At 41.9% G+C, this 15859-nt stretch overlaps 1 protein-coding gene across 16 annotated transcripts in view; it reads left to right on the forward strand.

The window, feature by feature from the left end:
• mtd (TLD domain-containing protein mustard) overlaps positions 1 to 15859 on the forward strand; it is a 158336-nt gene that overhangs the window by 120531 nt on the left and 21946 nt on the right. For 6 of the 16 annotated variants that reach the window (XM_017898195.1, XM_017898196.1, XM_017898200.1 and 3 more), the window contains 2 exons: positions 2933 to 3161; positions 5112 to 5198. In XM_017898195.1, coding sequence (XP_017753684.1) covers positions 2933 to 3161; positions 5112 to 5198 — 316 coding nt within the window. Of the gene's footprint in view, positions 1 to 532; positions 612 to 680; positions 747 to 1172; positions 2194 to 2932; positions 3162 to 5111; positions 5199 to 15859 lie in introns of those variants that run through there. The other 10 variants (XM_017898198.1, XM_017898201.1, XM_017898208.1 and 7 more) reach the window with 9 other exon arrangements.

The raw sequence follows: 15859 nt of genomic DNA on the forward strand, positions 1-15859 counted from the left end.
CAATATACCTAACCTCTAAACCGTAGAGATTCCAAGCTAGATATTCCACTTGGCGTGACGCAGAGTTTCATAAAATAACACGTCTATTTCGTATCTCGCGCATGATATCAGAGCCGTATCTCCAAATCGCCTCTAAAAATAACATTCCGAAACTTCTCTCCTTCAACCATGAAATCCTTAAAATATATCTTCGGAAACCCGTTGTGCATCCGACAAAACTCTGTGAACACCTTTCAAAATGTCGTGCCGATCGCTCTTCAATACCCGAGCACACACGGTACACGTGAACCCCGCGTTAGATGTCACGTGACACGCTTGGCGTATCATCGAACGTGCTACTAGCACTCGCAACTTTTCCGTTCCGTGCTCGCGTACGCGATACTAGTCTGTCTGCGCGAAGAAAACGCGACGGAAACGCGACGCTCGTCCAACCGTCTCAGAAATCGTTTCTTCGCGTGTACGTTGCGTCGTTGTATAATTCTGTGTTTTCGTCTCGATTCGACGCGTGTTTCTGACCCTTTGAACGTGTTGCTGCTACGATAGTGCGCGCGCCGCGTGGTGGGGGAATAGAAAGGACGGTCTCCACGGGCTGTCACATGGTCAGTGATTAGGTAACGACGTAGAAACGTGTTCAACTCACGCGACTGTTTTCTTCTTTGGCTACGCCGTAGCATCGTTCAGAGCAACAACGTATTGCACTGACCTCCCTCTCTCGTCTAAGTGCTGAATGGTCATGGAGATTAGAGGTATTTTCTTATCTAGCTGCGTACAGAGCAGTCGTCTTTTGACGAATGAATTTCTGCGATAAAACGAAGATGTTGGGTGGTTTTCTTATCGCTTCCTATCTCGATTAATGCTCGTTTTTAGTTTGTGGTGTTGAAAATGCACAGTATGCACTCTGTGGCTGGATTTCGATGCTTTTTGAAACGTTGAGGTAGTCAGTGTATTTGCAGCTCGTTTGAAATAATATTTAGATCTCAATTTTGAGATTTTTAGTATTTACGAATCTCGTAGTGAGCTAGAAAGAAAATGATTAGATATGATCTGGTAATCGATGATCTCGTTAATCGTAGGAAAAATCTAATTAAAAAATGTTTCAAGATACAATAATTTCTTCGATTAGATGTTACGATTTTTCGTAATTGATGTACGATGTAATTTAGGTTATAACTAACCTATTTTCTGGTGACAATCTGTCAATAGTCGATATCGTTAATTTATTAAATCCCAGTATTTCGATAGGAAGTTATTACGTGCTAATCCTGTACAGTCCAAATTGAACTCGTAACCTAGGCTACAGTATCATAATTAACAAGCCAAATGCTATATCCGACAATATACTATTTGTTGTCTCTCTGCATTACCGACTTACAGTTATCGCTACACCATAAACGTTTGTTAAAACACCCGTTATTGAACCAGCTATCGATACGCCATGTAAACGATAACAAGCAAATGATAATGATATAATCGACGCGTGGTGAACAATGTTACAAAGATAAAACATTTTTGCACGCAGTACTCCTAAAATTTATTTGGCCAAGTCGAACCATTCTTCTTCCTACTCCCTATCAATTCGCACGTCTCGTGAAAGCGCGCCTTAATACCGATCTTCCATAGGCGTCGACGTCGCGTTCGCTGGGACAATAGGTTCGCGTAAAAATCAAGCTAAATTTCGCACGTTGTCGCAACAGGTTTACGTCATCGTAGGTAATCGCAATAAATATACATACTTCCCGGGTGATTCATTCTTTTAATTCTTGTTCTGCCGACTGGGGCGTGATTCTAACAAGTGTCTCTGCGGAATCTAGTCAGTTGTGCATCATAGTTGCTCTATTCTGGACTCTCGCAGCCAGTTAAACTTCCAACCGCTATTTCTCTATTTCTCTAATCGTCTAATCGTTCGAAACGGTAACTAGAATCGAGTTGATACGGTGTTTTGAAAGTGTGCCAGTTTAAAAAACTCGTGCGAGGAGTTAAGTTCGGAAACTTTTGTTGTCCAATCTTTGGTGGCGAGGAGAGACATCTGTTTGACATCTGTTAACGTAAGGTCTGAATAGAGAGACACGGTTGAGCGAACGAGCACGACACCTGACGAGCCAGCAAGATGAATTGGGCGCTGAACAGCATGAGCAGCATGGTGAACTTCGTTTACAACCAGCACGTGAACGTCCTACCATTCGTGAATCGAAGGTAGTAGATCAGTGAAGTCAAAACAGTTCCGTTCTACAATTTTCCAATACATTTTTCAAAGCCCGGTATTTTTAACCGACAGCCAAGACGCATAGTTTACGTCGCCGTTTATTTGGCCTGAAATCAAAAAATCTACGTGTTTCGTGGAACCCAGAGATCTGAAAGAGTCATGAAATTCCGTTGTTTCAGAGAAACTTTTTAGTCGAACATTCACGAGCGTAGAGAAGCTAAGTTTCGAATAAAAAAAACGTTATCCAAGCTACGGTGCACTTAAGACAGAGTGTTCTAGAAGCTAATAAATAACGCAGCAGGTGCATCACGTAGTACAATTATCGACCTTCGTGTCATTCGCGAGGAATCCACTCGAGTATTCTATCTCACAGTTGGTTTCAAACGACACTGACATGAAATAATAATCACGTCGCAATAATCCCGGTGTAAAAGCCGTTACGAAACGATCAGATGATCCGAATTCAGCTGCATCACTCTGCGCACTGCGCTTCGTGAAGCTTCGTTTCCATTATCTCGCGCTAGTGGCCGTGCATAACGTCGCGTATCGGAAACGTACGGGTCTGGAACCGATATTACATAACCGATTATCGTTATCGGTTCCAAGCGATACGAGCGTTCACAACTGGATCTCTCGTATGTTCGCCTGATAAACACACGCGAGAACCGGTGAACAGAGAATGGAGCTGGCCGTGATGAATTAATATCGGTATGATCTCGCTGTTTCCAGGGTGGACGACCTCTACAGGTTCATCCACGCGTGGGTGCCATCCCTTTATGGAGAGCTCGACGAGAATTATTGGCGGGAACGTGGCTACATCCTGTTGGACACCGACACCGACCTGTCACCCGAATTATCACCTCACGAGCCTGGAAAACCCGGAGAAGCCACTGAGGAGGGGAAGCCCCGTAGTCAGGACAGCGACGAGATCTCCGACCTGACGAGAGAATCATGGGAGGTGAGTGTTTTCATCCGAAAATCGTTCTTTTGCTCATCGACATCCACCACTTTTATTTTCCCGCGGTATCGTTTCACGTTGCCACGCTGAACCGATTACTTTTTCGTCCACGGCAAATGTTTTTCCCATCTTTACGGGATCCAAGTGTACGGGGTGTCCCTATAAGATGTACATAAGCGAACGTTAGATTCGTCGTAAATAAATAGGAGAAAAATGTAGAATGTATAATTTCTTATAGAGCACCTGCTTTTTGAGTAATTGAATTTTCTTCGATTTTCTAAAAAGTAAAGATCCAAACGAAGTAAAACAATTCTGTATCTTCATATTTTTTCACGAGGAACTAGCTGGTGTCCACTGAGAGACTGAATGATATAAAACTGAAATAATTCTTCGAATTTTTATTATTTGATTTGAAAATATAATTAATAAATATTTTTTTTAATTTCCAAGGTATGCTCTATAACCTACAAGAAGAAAGAAAATGAACAAGTTATGACTTCTTCAAACCCAACAGTTTTTCAGTGGATACCCTGTACATACATTTCGGAGACACCCTGTATACAGTAGAGCCTTGGAAACTGGCCGGAAACTATTCTACAGTTCTTCGAGCATGTCGAGAACCTACATATATATTTATCTTACTCCCACTACTATGAAAAAAAGGACACTCGAAATTTCCTGAAAGATATCTACCTTTCCGGAATTCTCGTCAGTTTCCAAGTTACCGCCGTATATCGATTGGAGAATATGAAAATTCGAACCCTAACCGCTACACTAGTTTCTATCGCTTTCATTGCAACTTAATCGTAGAGTTTATGCGATAAGTGTACGTAGATATATATAGTACGTTCGACGAGTCGAGTCAGCATAGATAAACAAGCAATTCGCATTGCAATACGCGTGACAAATGCAACGGGTATTTGTTTACAATAGCTGACTCGAGCCGTTGCTCGCGCCGTGTAGCGCCACCGTAAAATCGGTGGTGGGGGTAGCGTCCTTGCGCGGCGAATACTCTGTGCTAGCTATAGCAGAGCTGAGCACGCGTGTCACAGATCGTTCAGCGTGATCACGTGCGATCAAGCATCGAATCTATTCACGCATACGCATACTTGATTTATCCTCGTCGATCATCGTGTCGTACTCGCGATAATTCGATATTTCTTTGATTCATCTCGCAACGTGCACGAGCCTCGTTCAACCGGGTCGATGCACCCGGTTTCATCGTTGTCGGTCAGCATAGTCACCGTTTGGTTTGTCGGACGATCGTGTTAACTGCAGTTAACACGTCGTACGTTCTTCGCAACTTTTGTTCCACTCATTCGCTCGTTTCTTTTCGTTTTCCTCCTTTTTTTCCGTATTCTTTTCTTTTCTTGGCTCTCATCGTCATCATCTCGTTATCGATTGGTTGCCAGCGCCGCACCGCTTCGTCTTCACAACACGTTTCTCGCGTCACGTTCACGCACTGAGATCATCGTCATCATCATCCGATCCTCCCCGGATCGATTCTTTTCCGCGTGTCTGCTGCGAGCTTTTCTTTTTTCTGGCCCACCTGTTTTTCATTTCCCAGAAAGGGAAAGTTAGCGCTAGTGTTTCCAGTATACCCTGGATCCTTGCATCGACATCTTCCAGTGGAATAAACAGAAAATAACCGTGTATTTTTATTACTCTTTTTGTTATGAATCTTTTGCGTTTCAAATTTGCAAGATTTTAACAGTTTCGCGAAAATTGTAAGAAAAATCGAAGATTTACGTGGAAATTTTCTAATCGTTCTTTTCATATCGTGTAAATGAAATTCGAGAATGTTAACAACTTTTGGAACTCGCTTTCGACTTGTAAAAGTAAAAATATTCCTGCGGAGTGGGCGTGAGATGTCGATGCGAGGATCGAGGGAACCAGGTGTAAATCCAGCCAAAGAAACCGCTAAATACGGCCGATTATATTGGCTAACAGCTGATCAAGGCCCCCTACGTAAAGCTGTACAGCATCCTGAAGACGTCGAGCACATCGGCGGATTCCGAGCAGATCCAGGACCCGGAGGTACCGATTCCCCCAATCCTCCGTTGTCGATCGTTTATACCATAGGCACCATATTGCTCGATGTTGACTATGCACCTTCCTAGATTACACTCTGTCACACCCTCTTCTCTACCTGTCTCGGATCTACGCGCACCGTTGTCACGCGATGTTGCGGCCTAGCCCACCTTCAGCGTTTCCTCTTTGCGATCGTTCTCCAAAACGCTTTGCCGCTTCATTGACCGAGATGTATCGATTTGTCGAACGCGATTGGAGGAAACCGGTGTCGAATGCGAAAGAAAATTGCCAATGATCCAGTGGCTGGTGCAGGAAAGGTGTCTCGAAACTTGGGTACCTTCTGCGTCGGTAACACAGAGCGCTCCTATCGCTCGCGATTTGCAACAATCTTCAAAGCGTAGAATCTGAGTCTCGAACCTTTGAAATTCGAGAAATCGATGATTTTCGTAACGCACACAGCGTTCATCCTTTACTATTTATGATAATCTTCAAAGCGTAGAATCTGAGTTTCGAATCTCTCGAACGTCTGCTTCCAGACCTTTCGAAATTCGGGAAATTCGAGGTGGTGATTTTCTCTAGTAACACAAGTGTCTTGCATCAAAAACTGGAAGATTCCACGTCATACACGTGTGACGATTTTATTTATAATCTTCGAGAATTCGCTGTACGCACGTATTTATAAACCCACGTTTCTCGTTTCGGGAAGATTCGTTTGGTCGATCGAATAAAAGGAATTCTCGGGGCTCAGAGGGTGAACAAAGTAGCCTTGGAGTCTAGAAAATAATCTCCGCTATAAAGGGAGACACGACATCGTCTTTTGTCGTTAAACCACTGCGAGTCTTGGTCGCTCAGCGAGACACGAATCTCTAACACACTCACGGAGCAGGTTGATGAATATGCAAATGAGTGCTGCAACATCGTCTCACTTTACCCCGATGCACAGAAACGCGTGTGCTTTTATTACGATTTTGTACATCGATCATTTATCTCATTTTCCCGTAAGCGAATTCGCTTCCACGATTTCTCGCACGTTTCTCCAGATCGTTGCGTCTAATTATCGAAATGATCAGCTGCGACAGGAAGACGAACACTTTGTTCCTTTCTCTGCTCATTTACGATGAACCACTTTCTCTCACCGGTTTCCTCCGACCGCGATCCTAAGTGTTCTACACCCTGAACGACTCTGCGCGAGCTGATGGATCGGTTGAACCCCTGAATCTCCGCGATCTATCGATCGATGGAGGCTGCGTCCGCTGCAGGATCTCCGAAGCTTCTCGCGGAGGTGATCAGCGAGAGTTGGAGACAGAAATAGTCGTGTTTCTCGTTCTTGAACCCCTTGGTTCGGTCGAACGCCTGAGCAAGCGGTTTTAATCGTCGCCGAAATCGCGCTGAACACATTCCCTTCTGTATTTAGAGCCGTCCAACGGCCTCTCCGGCTAAAATACACCGACGTGTCGCGTGGATATTAAACATGCATGCGTTCTCTCTATGCTCAGCTTTGGATCTCTCACTGTCGCCCGGTCGTATATAGCGTTTGATCGTTGGTTTAGGCTTTAGACAGATTGCCGGCATGATTCGCAGTCACTACACCATAAACACTAAACGCTAGAACACGAAATGCAAAAGCAGAAGAGGGAGGCTTGAGTTTATCCTCGCGAGGGAACGTGTTTGGAAATCGCCATGTTGAATCGAGGCTTATGCATTAGGATATGACAAGATAGACGGTGGGATGGAGAAGAAAGGGTCAGTTGCGAGTGTAAAAATAAATGAGACATGTTCGTGGGAAGTTGAATTTTATGGGAAAATCGGAAATTACTATCAGTTTGATGTATGGTCTATTGGATTTTCGTACGAGAGAAATGATAGAAGAGATATTATAATAATAATAATCTTCGATAAATTGTTGATAATATACGATATTGGAATTGATTGTTAGGTCAGATATAGAAGCCACAAATATGGAATCTTCGAGCTCCATCTATCTATAGGAGATTGGATTTGAATATGCACGAGTGCACATAGATTCGATGAGGAACCAGTGTTAGCTTTTGTCAGAATAGATTATGGATCATCAAATTTTCATGAGGAAGAAAATTAACGATACTAGAATTATTTAATACCTATTCCATTCACGATAAGGTTAGACAAAAATTTTAGAAACTATTCGAATTTTCCGTGAAATAATCACAAGATTTGACACGAGGAATTTCTGACGACCTAGCTTTGAAAGGTTGGAACTCCAAAACGCTATCTATCTCCTAAAAAGAGACATTTGTTACCAAAGAAGAATCTTATTCTTTCCCTTAAATTAACCCTTACACTCGCAACCTTACGCATTCCTTCTCCTTTACATCTGCAATTCGAACCCTGCCCAAAGGACACGATTCACATCCCAAAGCCTCTCCACCCTCCGATCCCTGAAGCTGTAGATCAGACCCTGCGAAACCTCTGCTTTTGTCATCGGCAAGAAATCGAACGCAAGAATACTCAGTGCTTGTTTACGCGAATCTCGGTTCCAGAAATAGTCGACGATCCCCTGAGTCATCCGATCGGCTTGTTCGTCACGCGTAAATCCGCGGTGATCCGCATAGATCGTTGCTCGTCGCCGGAAGGTTAATGAGACCGGGATGCTTTCCGGATGATGCCGTGGCGACCGATTTATTTCCGGAAGGTCGGTCGAGGCCCGCGCACGTCACTGCTTCCGTTCGTAGATGGGATCGTTTGCCAAATACAGATGTTCATCGCACGCGAACGACCCCGAACGCCGGCCCATTCGGACAGTAAAAGCGACGACTGTGAATCAATGGCTATTTTTGCAGCGCTTTTCTCATTCTCTAAAATCGTACGGGTCAACGTCGGATAGGACAGCCGGTGACTGGGTGAGATTTTCATTGAAGACACGAACCGGCTATGACTACGACAGGGGTGGTTAACCCCTCGCGCTACGACGAGTTTAGCTCGTCACGAGTTTCTCGTATCGGACCACGCAAAGGTGTATTTTCCACAGGATTCTTTGAACGGTGTCAGTGGGCTGGTATTTTATGAGATCCGCAGAGTTCTCGATGATCGATCGCTCGTTTCGATAGCCAAGATGAGAACGAGCACGATGATAATCTGTAATCGTTTCTTGAAATAAGGATGATTATAAACATCCTTTGCTCAGAGTAATACTTGGTATATAAGATTGCGAGGATAATTACAGTTAATAGGTCAGATGGAGCTAGGTGTGACTGTAATTACGTGTCGCTTAGCAATCGGCAGGAGTGATTATAAAACCGATTATGGTCGTTGGAGGAGTTAATCCTTTGCGGTCGGATAGCTACGTACTCCGTAGGCTACTTTCGAAAGCTGCTCATGATTGATCTCCTATTTTCTCATCCACATCGACGTTCTCTGTCGAACTTGTTTCTGACGAAAAGGAAATTCTCAACCTTTTCTCTGTAGACGTATCCACAAAATTTTTCCTCGCGTTAAATTAATCGAGACACCCTGTATTTTATAAATTCAGTGTCTAAATATTTTTACAAGAGTTATACATCGAGAACACGACGCGGTCGAGATAATTCCCCATGATCGTATTTTTTCTCGATCGAAGCCAAGGTTATTTTCACCAGGGAATCCATTGACGTCAGTGACAATGGAAACGCCGAAAACGAGTCGCGTAATTGTGCGTTTAAAATTGGACAGCTTAGGGTATCTCTTGGGGTATCTCGCACATTGCCAACAGAATCTTCCGGAACCGAGCTGCTTTCCGGATAGATGGAAAGTCGACGCGAGTTCCGGTCGTGGGTGGTCCTGGCCGGGGTCGTTGTTCCACGTCGGTCGGGCTTATCTCGCCTTGTTTATCATACCTTCGAGAATGGCTATCGTAGTCGGAACTAAAGTCATTCCTCGTACAGCGTGACTCTCATTCGCGAATTTTGTTGTAATGATTCGCACACGTGGGATTTAGAATGCTTAAGATCTTGTTGACTTCGTTGGTTCAGTGTTCGAAGTCTATGGGGTTCGCAGTGTTTGAGCCTTTGCAGTACAATGACGAGTCTAACTTGTGAGGAGCACATGTCAACGCTGATGTAGCAAATATAATTACATTTCACGCAAAACTCGAAGAATTTCTAAAATTTTTATCTAATTTTCTAGTGCACGAAGAATGAAGAAATTGATAATTATCGTTAAATTTGCAAGAGATTGGATTATTCAGAAGTCGAACATTCGTTATAGTAATAATTCTCCTTCTTCATTTCGCTGTTTAAATAACACACCCTATATTTTTCACGGATATTAACCCTTTGCACTCGAGAGGCGACTCTCAGTCGCCATTTATTGAGATTCTAAAGATCGTTGTTAATTAATATCTCGAATTTAAAATTGCCCAACGACGTGTGAAATATCGAGGTAAAATAATACTACGTTTTACACTTAATTTGCACTTCTTATTTACCATTTTGAAAGATCACCGAGTGCAAAGGGTTAATCTTTTGCACTTGGGAGGCGACTTTCAGTCACCCTTCGATAAAATTTTGAAACTTCATAGTCGATATGAAATTTAAAATACCATAACAGTACGTAAAATATTGAAACGTAATTTCTTACTATACTACTATAATACTAAAAAATACTAAAAAATATCTTTATAGCACAAGTGCTTCGAATTGTTATTTTCGTACGATAAAAAGCTAGTCAAGTGCAAAGGATTAATCCATTATTAAATTCCATCTACATATAAACATACATAACATCGCAACAACATCCCGGGTATATAAAAGAACTAAATATACCCCGTGCGAATAAAATAACAATACGCGTGTATACATTCTTCGAGCAACTCGAGCAGCCCGATTTAGATCATCATCGGGATCCTCCGACGATAAACATCGACGTCAGAGAAGGGCTAATATCCCCATCTATTTCTCTATAATTATTTCCACTATATAACTTCATCGTTCATCGTGTTCACCGCCCACGTTCCTCTCGAGTCCACGCTCATCCACCCTCCGGAAGTTTGTTCAAGAAGGTTCCAAGGCCCCCCTGGTCTGCCTTCAGGACAGTTCCAAAATACCATCGAGGGAGATTGCATAAAGCACCATCGACTTGGACCACGCGACGACCGTCACGTACCCATGACGGTTCCAAAAGCACGTGCAATAGTCGACGTCTCCACGGGTTGTTTCGTGGCCCGTGGACACCCAGGAACGTTGTAACCTTCGCCTCTCGGCCCGTTGCCAACATTCCCGGCTTCGTTCCATTAGCCCCACGAAGCTTCGCTAAAATTGCCCCGTGAACGAGAAGCATGGCGCCAGCCTGTAACACGTCGCTGGACACCGACAGGATAAACAGTGAATACGTTCCTTCGATAGGGTCTCCTCCATCTGTTGCTCCGGATGCTCTGGAGCTAACCACGTCCGCCATTGTCGGCCCTCCAGAGTTCAATCGCGTGTACTTTTGGAATTTTACTCCTCATCGGTCGTTGGAATTAAATCGTGCGAAGGTTTCGTTTCGCCTTGGATTATTAAGAGCTTTGCGGGAATTTGGAGAAATTAATTTTAGCTATTATGGTTATGGGTTTATAGTGGTAAAATAACTATTAAATTAACGACTGATCGTCTCGCGAGAGGGTGTCAAGAGAGTACATGACGCAGCACGCCTAAACCCCCAATTCTTATCTAATTTTTATATAAACATTTGTTCTCGGAATTTAGATCTTACAAATTATTTATTTACCCCCTATATCCTAGATTGATTTTTGTATATAATTAAACTTATCTTTTCAATCTTATCTCTTTGCAGATGAACACTGAGATATTCTCACACTGGTATATTTTTATTTATCAAATCGAATATCGAGGTTCCATGATTTAAGTTGTCTAAGTGTCAAAATGGGCAAAATAGTAGATTCTTTAATAAGAAATTTTTCCATTTTTGTAGAATTTTCAACAAATTCACTCGATCATAGACCGTACTCTCGACGAGTAATAATTTAATCAAAAATAATTCGATCACCATCCAGTGAAATTGACATTTAAAGGCAATAATTAAATTCACGTGTCTAGGTGTTAAACCCTACGAAAAATGTTTTCCTACTTGAAAAGTTATATCCCTGTTGTATACCTGGCTAGTTATAATCTTCGAATACATTTGTCTCTAACGAGCAGATAAACTGTGAAATTTCTAAGCTGTATGTCAACTGCAGACGATCCTACTAACAAGGGTACTTAACGACGGATAGCATATTTCATTCAAATACATCATCGTATATAAATCTCTTAATTAAATCATTTAAATTCATAAGAAGGTTCCAAGCTTCCGGTCGTTAATTCGTCGTTGATTTATTTATTTAAATAACATTCTCAATTACCTGCGAATATTTATGCAGCCTGCAAATTGCAGGAAAAATGAGAACATTTTACACACGATCAGCAGCACGCAGTTATGTTATCCGGAAGTCATGAAATTGCTAGCGAAGATCGATTGAATTATGCTCCACTGTTTCGTGCAACGCTGATTCATTTCCAGGCTGATTTATGTCCGTGACAAAATGTAAAATAACGGTGATCTGCGATTTTATCCTTTTTACCGCCAAATATATCGCCAAATATATTCGTACATCTCGGCTGCGTACATTCTCGAACACCGAGAACTCCTGTTTGAGGTTAGGTTATCGAAGTTAGGTTAGGATTTCGGTAGGCGAAAGAAATTCGGTATATTAAAGTATAACGCGATAACAACTCGAATTCACAGCTCCGCGATACAAAAGCAAGTGTCTGTTAATTAATACCTCAAACTGTCTCCTTATCGTGCACTCGTTCGCGTGCGAGAGGAAAACACAGCTGGTTGACAGTGAGACGATGATCGAGGGTAAACAAGATAACCGAGACACCAGTAGGAATTTCCAAAAATTTCCACGGCTATCGTTCACCCTAACTGATACCCCAGTTGTTCCCAAATGGTCACCAAGATAGGTACTTTCCATATAGATTTTCAGGATGAAAGCTCAGTCACTACCGCTCATTGTTTGACCATTGTTAGGGCAATAAGCAAATCCAGGATTAATTCCTTGAACCGAATTTTCTATACAATTCGATCCCTTTGCTGATGTGACCAGTCGGTTACAATAGATTAAACGACCAAATATAAAATATCCTAGCTATAATCTGTTTACTGTTAGCTGCAGGGTGGCGTACGTGATCCCTGCTGCATCACGTAGACCACGTGGAAAATTTGACCATGGAAATTATCTGTAATTTTCCTCGGAATGCTAAAAATCTGGTCACTTGTTTGCTTGCTCGCCACGCAAACCAAATACGTTGTTCATTAATCTCCGTAATCTGCATGCCGTTCGCTACCGAGATGCGCCATGAGATGATTCAGAAATCGTGCTCGCGTTGACTTCAGTCAGTTAGAACCAATGAGTCGGGCTTCCCAGTCTTACTTCGGATTCGTTTATTTCTTCTCTTTTTCCCCATTTTTGTCTCTCGATATCACCATCCGAGCTATTCCCTGTCTGTGTAAAACGATATATTCTTATCGCGAAGTTTGAATATGATGAATTGTAGAATTAAAATAAAGTACGATGCATCGATTGACAATCTATGAAGAAATGATTACAGTTCTGTTTATTTCTTCGATTTTTATGTTCCTCTGCGATTGACCAGTGTTTGAGATATTCTTATCGCAATGTTCGAGTCTTATAGAATATGAAATCAGTATGGAGGATACATATGGACTTGCAAGACGTTGATTCATAATACAAAAAGAACCGACTATAATTTTCTTCATTCCTTTCTCGATCTTTCGTTTATTTTTCTCAATTTTTATGTTCTCTCGCGGTTGGTCAGTGTTTCAAGTATACTTATTTCGAGGTTTGAATTTTATGGCTTGCAAAATTGCTACCAGAGATACCTTCGTTAGACCAGAACCTTGGCAGCTAATACAGAACTGCTCGTTCCTTTCCCTTTTATTTATTTCGCCAATTTTCGTCTTCGAGGTTAGTCAGTGTGAAAGATATTCTTATCGCGAAATTCGAATTTGATGGAGCGTAAAATCGCTATCACAGATGCATTCTCTGGTACGAGCTTCTATTCTTGGTACTTTTGCGTGGCTCAACCCACGCTTAATTGTCCGCTATCAATATTACCGACTAGTACGGCCAGTGCCTCTCAATCTGTCGATGTTCTCTCTCTTTTGTTAAAAGATTGCATAATCGAAAATCGTGAAGCATAAATAACTACGTATTCGTTGCGTACAAACGACCTTTCATCGACGTTGACTCGTTTATTCTGGCATTTGATCGTGTTTTTGGGTATTTAACCAGTTTCAAAATCGTGGTTGCAAGAGATGCTATAGCAGAGCTAAAACTTTTCGTAGGGATAAGACAATTGTTCAACATCGAATCTTGGTATTTATCTTCGAGCCTCCTGTTTCGAAAAATACGTCGATGGTTCCGTGACAGGCACACGGTTGTATTTCAATTCGAGAAGCCTTCGTTCCGACGCGTGAGAAGCAGGAAACTCGAAGAAGCTACTACCATTAATGTTTCAGCGTAAAAAATTACGCGTTGTCGAGCGAGACGCCACTGTTGACTTTGTCTCCTCCAGCAATTCGCAGTCGCATACCATTAACAGAGTGCAAAAGGTGACACGCAAAGTGCCACTATCAAATGTTTCTTGCTATACTAGTCGTTTCATCATTAACGGTCCCACGAATCTGATAAAGTTTCCAAAGTATAATTAATTTCTACGTTGACTTTAGTCAACCATAAGACGCAACGCGTGAATAATAATTTAATAACATATAACAAAAATCCAGTGATACTCGGATTATAACGTACAGTAAAATATTTTTAATTTGGAAAAGCTGGACCAAAATTTCTTTAAATGTCATTGTATATATTTATTACTATTGCTTTATATCGTTACTGTAACATTAAATTGGCAGCATAGGAATAAAGCAATTAATTGTCTCAACTTTTCTAGGCAAATAATCTAGAAGTCTCTTTCGGCTGTAGAAAGTCAGGGACCACCAATAATGGAACGACCAGTAGAACGAGTCGCGTAACTAGCATTTAAACGTAGCGAGCGCGAAATATCTTTAAACGTCAGCAGTTTTCCCTCCAGTTTGAATAAACTCGGGGAACGCAGTCGGTATGCATATTTTATCGCCGCGTTGGAAACGAAGACAAGAGAAACCGGAATACCATGCACGGTTATCGCGTTCTCCTAGTACCAAGAGTCGTAATTCGCGATGGTAATTGTACTTATGTCACAGGTCGCACCTTGCCTGAACACACCTGACGTTTGCGTGATGCGTAACGCGTCGAGGATTAATGCAATTAATTCAACAATCGTCGCATTTCCATCTATATGTATCACGCGAATCGAACGATTGTGGAACCTATTAGCATTCATTTAAAAAATTTAAAAATTAGAAAAATTTTGTACAAAATCTCGTTATACGTATCACTCGATAAAGATCATTTGAATTTGCAGCGCGGTTACATATATATTGGAGTCGATAGTATGCTTGTTGCAATTACGCAAGAGAAGTAAATATCGGAGAAATATTCTTTCGATATCTCGCTCCATTTTCAAGATGTTTCGCCAGAAGTTCAGTGACTCATTCTGTACAGCCGGCAACACGAAAACACGATGTTTGTAGCAACCACGTGAAATCCCCAAAGATAGTGTAAATTGCAATGGAAACAGTTAATCATGATTTCATTATATGTCGCATTCGTGTTTGCTCCGCATGACGTTTGGTTATGTGTACTTTCTCGAAATCGAATATGTATATGGTGAACTTTCGACACAGTGACGATGTTATAATGCATCGATTTTTGTAATTCCAATATAATTCTGAAAAGTGAAAAAGTTATTAGCTATTTAAAAATTGAGACTATGTCATTAATTATCGTGTAAGTAGCTATAGATTAAAGTACGATAATATTACAAAACGAATGCACAGAAATTGGTTAGAAATTGTCGTATATAGTGTACCTAATAATTATTCCATCGAAGGCGGACGTGACAGTATGCACGATATGTTTATTACGTAACGAAGTGCGGTACGTCACTAAAAACCTCGTATTCTCGTACATGACAAGTCAAAGTTTCTTTCACTCTCTTCCTATAAGAACTTACTCTCCACCTAACCTCAATTGTAGGAGCCTGCAAATTAAAAATCATCTCTGTCAAAATAACCTCAATTTCCATATGTTCGCGAGATATTCACCGAAGAATGGATGCATTTTTTACTTATTCTTCCGTTTATAAAAGGCAAAACTCCACAAATCCAAAACACAAGATCAAAACCAAACATATTTGCATCCAAATTTATAACGTGACACACGACTTGAATGAGACAGCGCGCGCATCGCGGCTAGGCACGTGCTGCGCAAACCGGGCTGCGCACCGCAGCCTATCCCCTCCCCACCATTCCTTTCTCCTAGGACCGTGTATTAGACTCACCCCGAAAGCGCGAACCTTACAGTGTTGCTTCAGTCCTCGCGAAGTGAAGCGTGCTTTCTCGACGCGATCGATCGTCAAACGAACCAATCTTAATTAAAGTTAACGTCGTATCCATCTGCGAATACGTCCTGAACAACCCTCTAACGAACCAAGTCGATAAGGCTTTACTTTGCCTTCTTCATTTTGCACAGTGAACAATCCGTT

Source organism: Eufriesea mexicana, unplaced genomic scaffold, assembly GCF_001483705.2.
Source record: "Eufriesea mexicana isolate 0111107269 unplaced genomic scaffold, ASM148370v2 scaffold588, whole genome shotgun sequence".
In the NCBI taxonomy this organism is placed as follows: domain Eukaryota; kingdom Metazoa; phylum Arthropoda; class Insecta; order Hymenoptera; family Apidae; genus Eufriesea; species Eufriesea mexicana.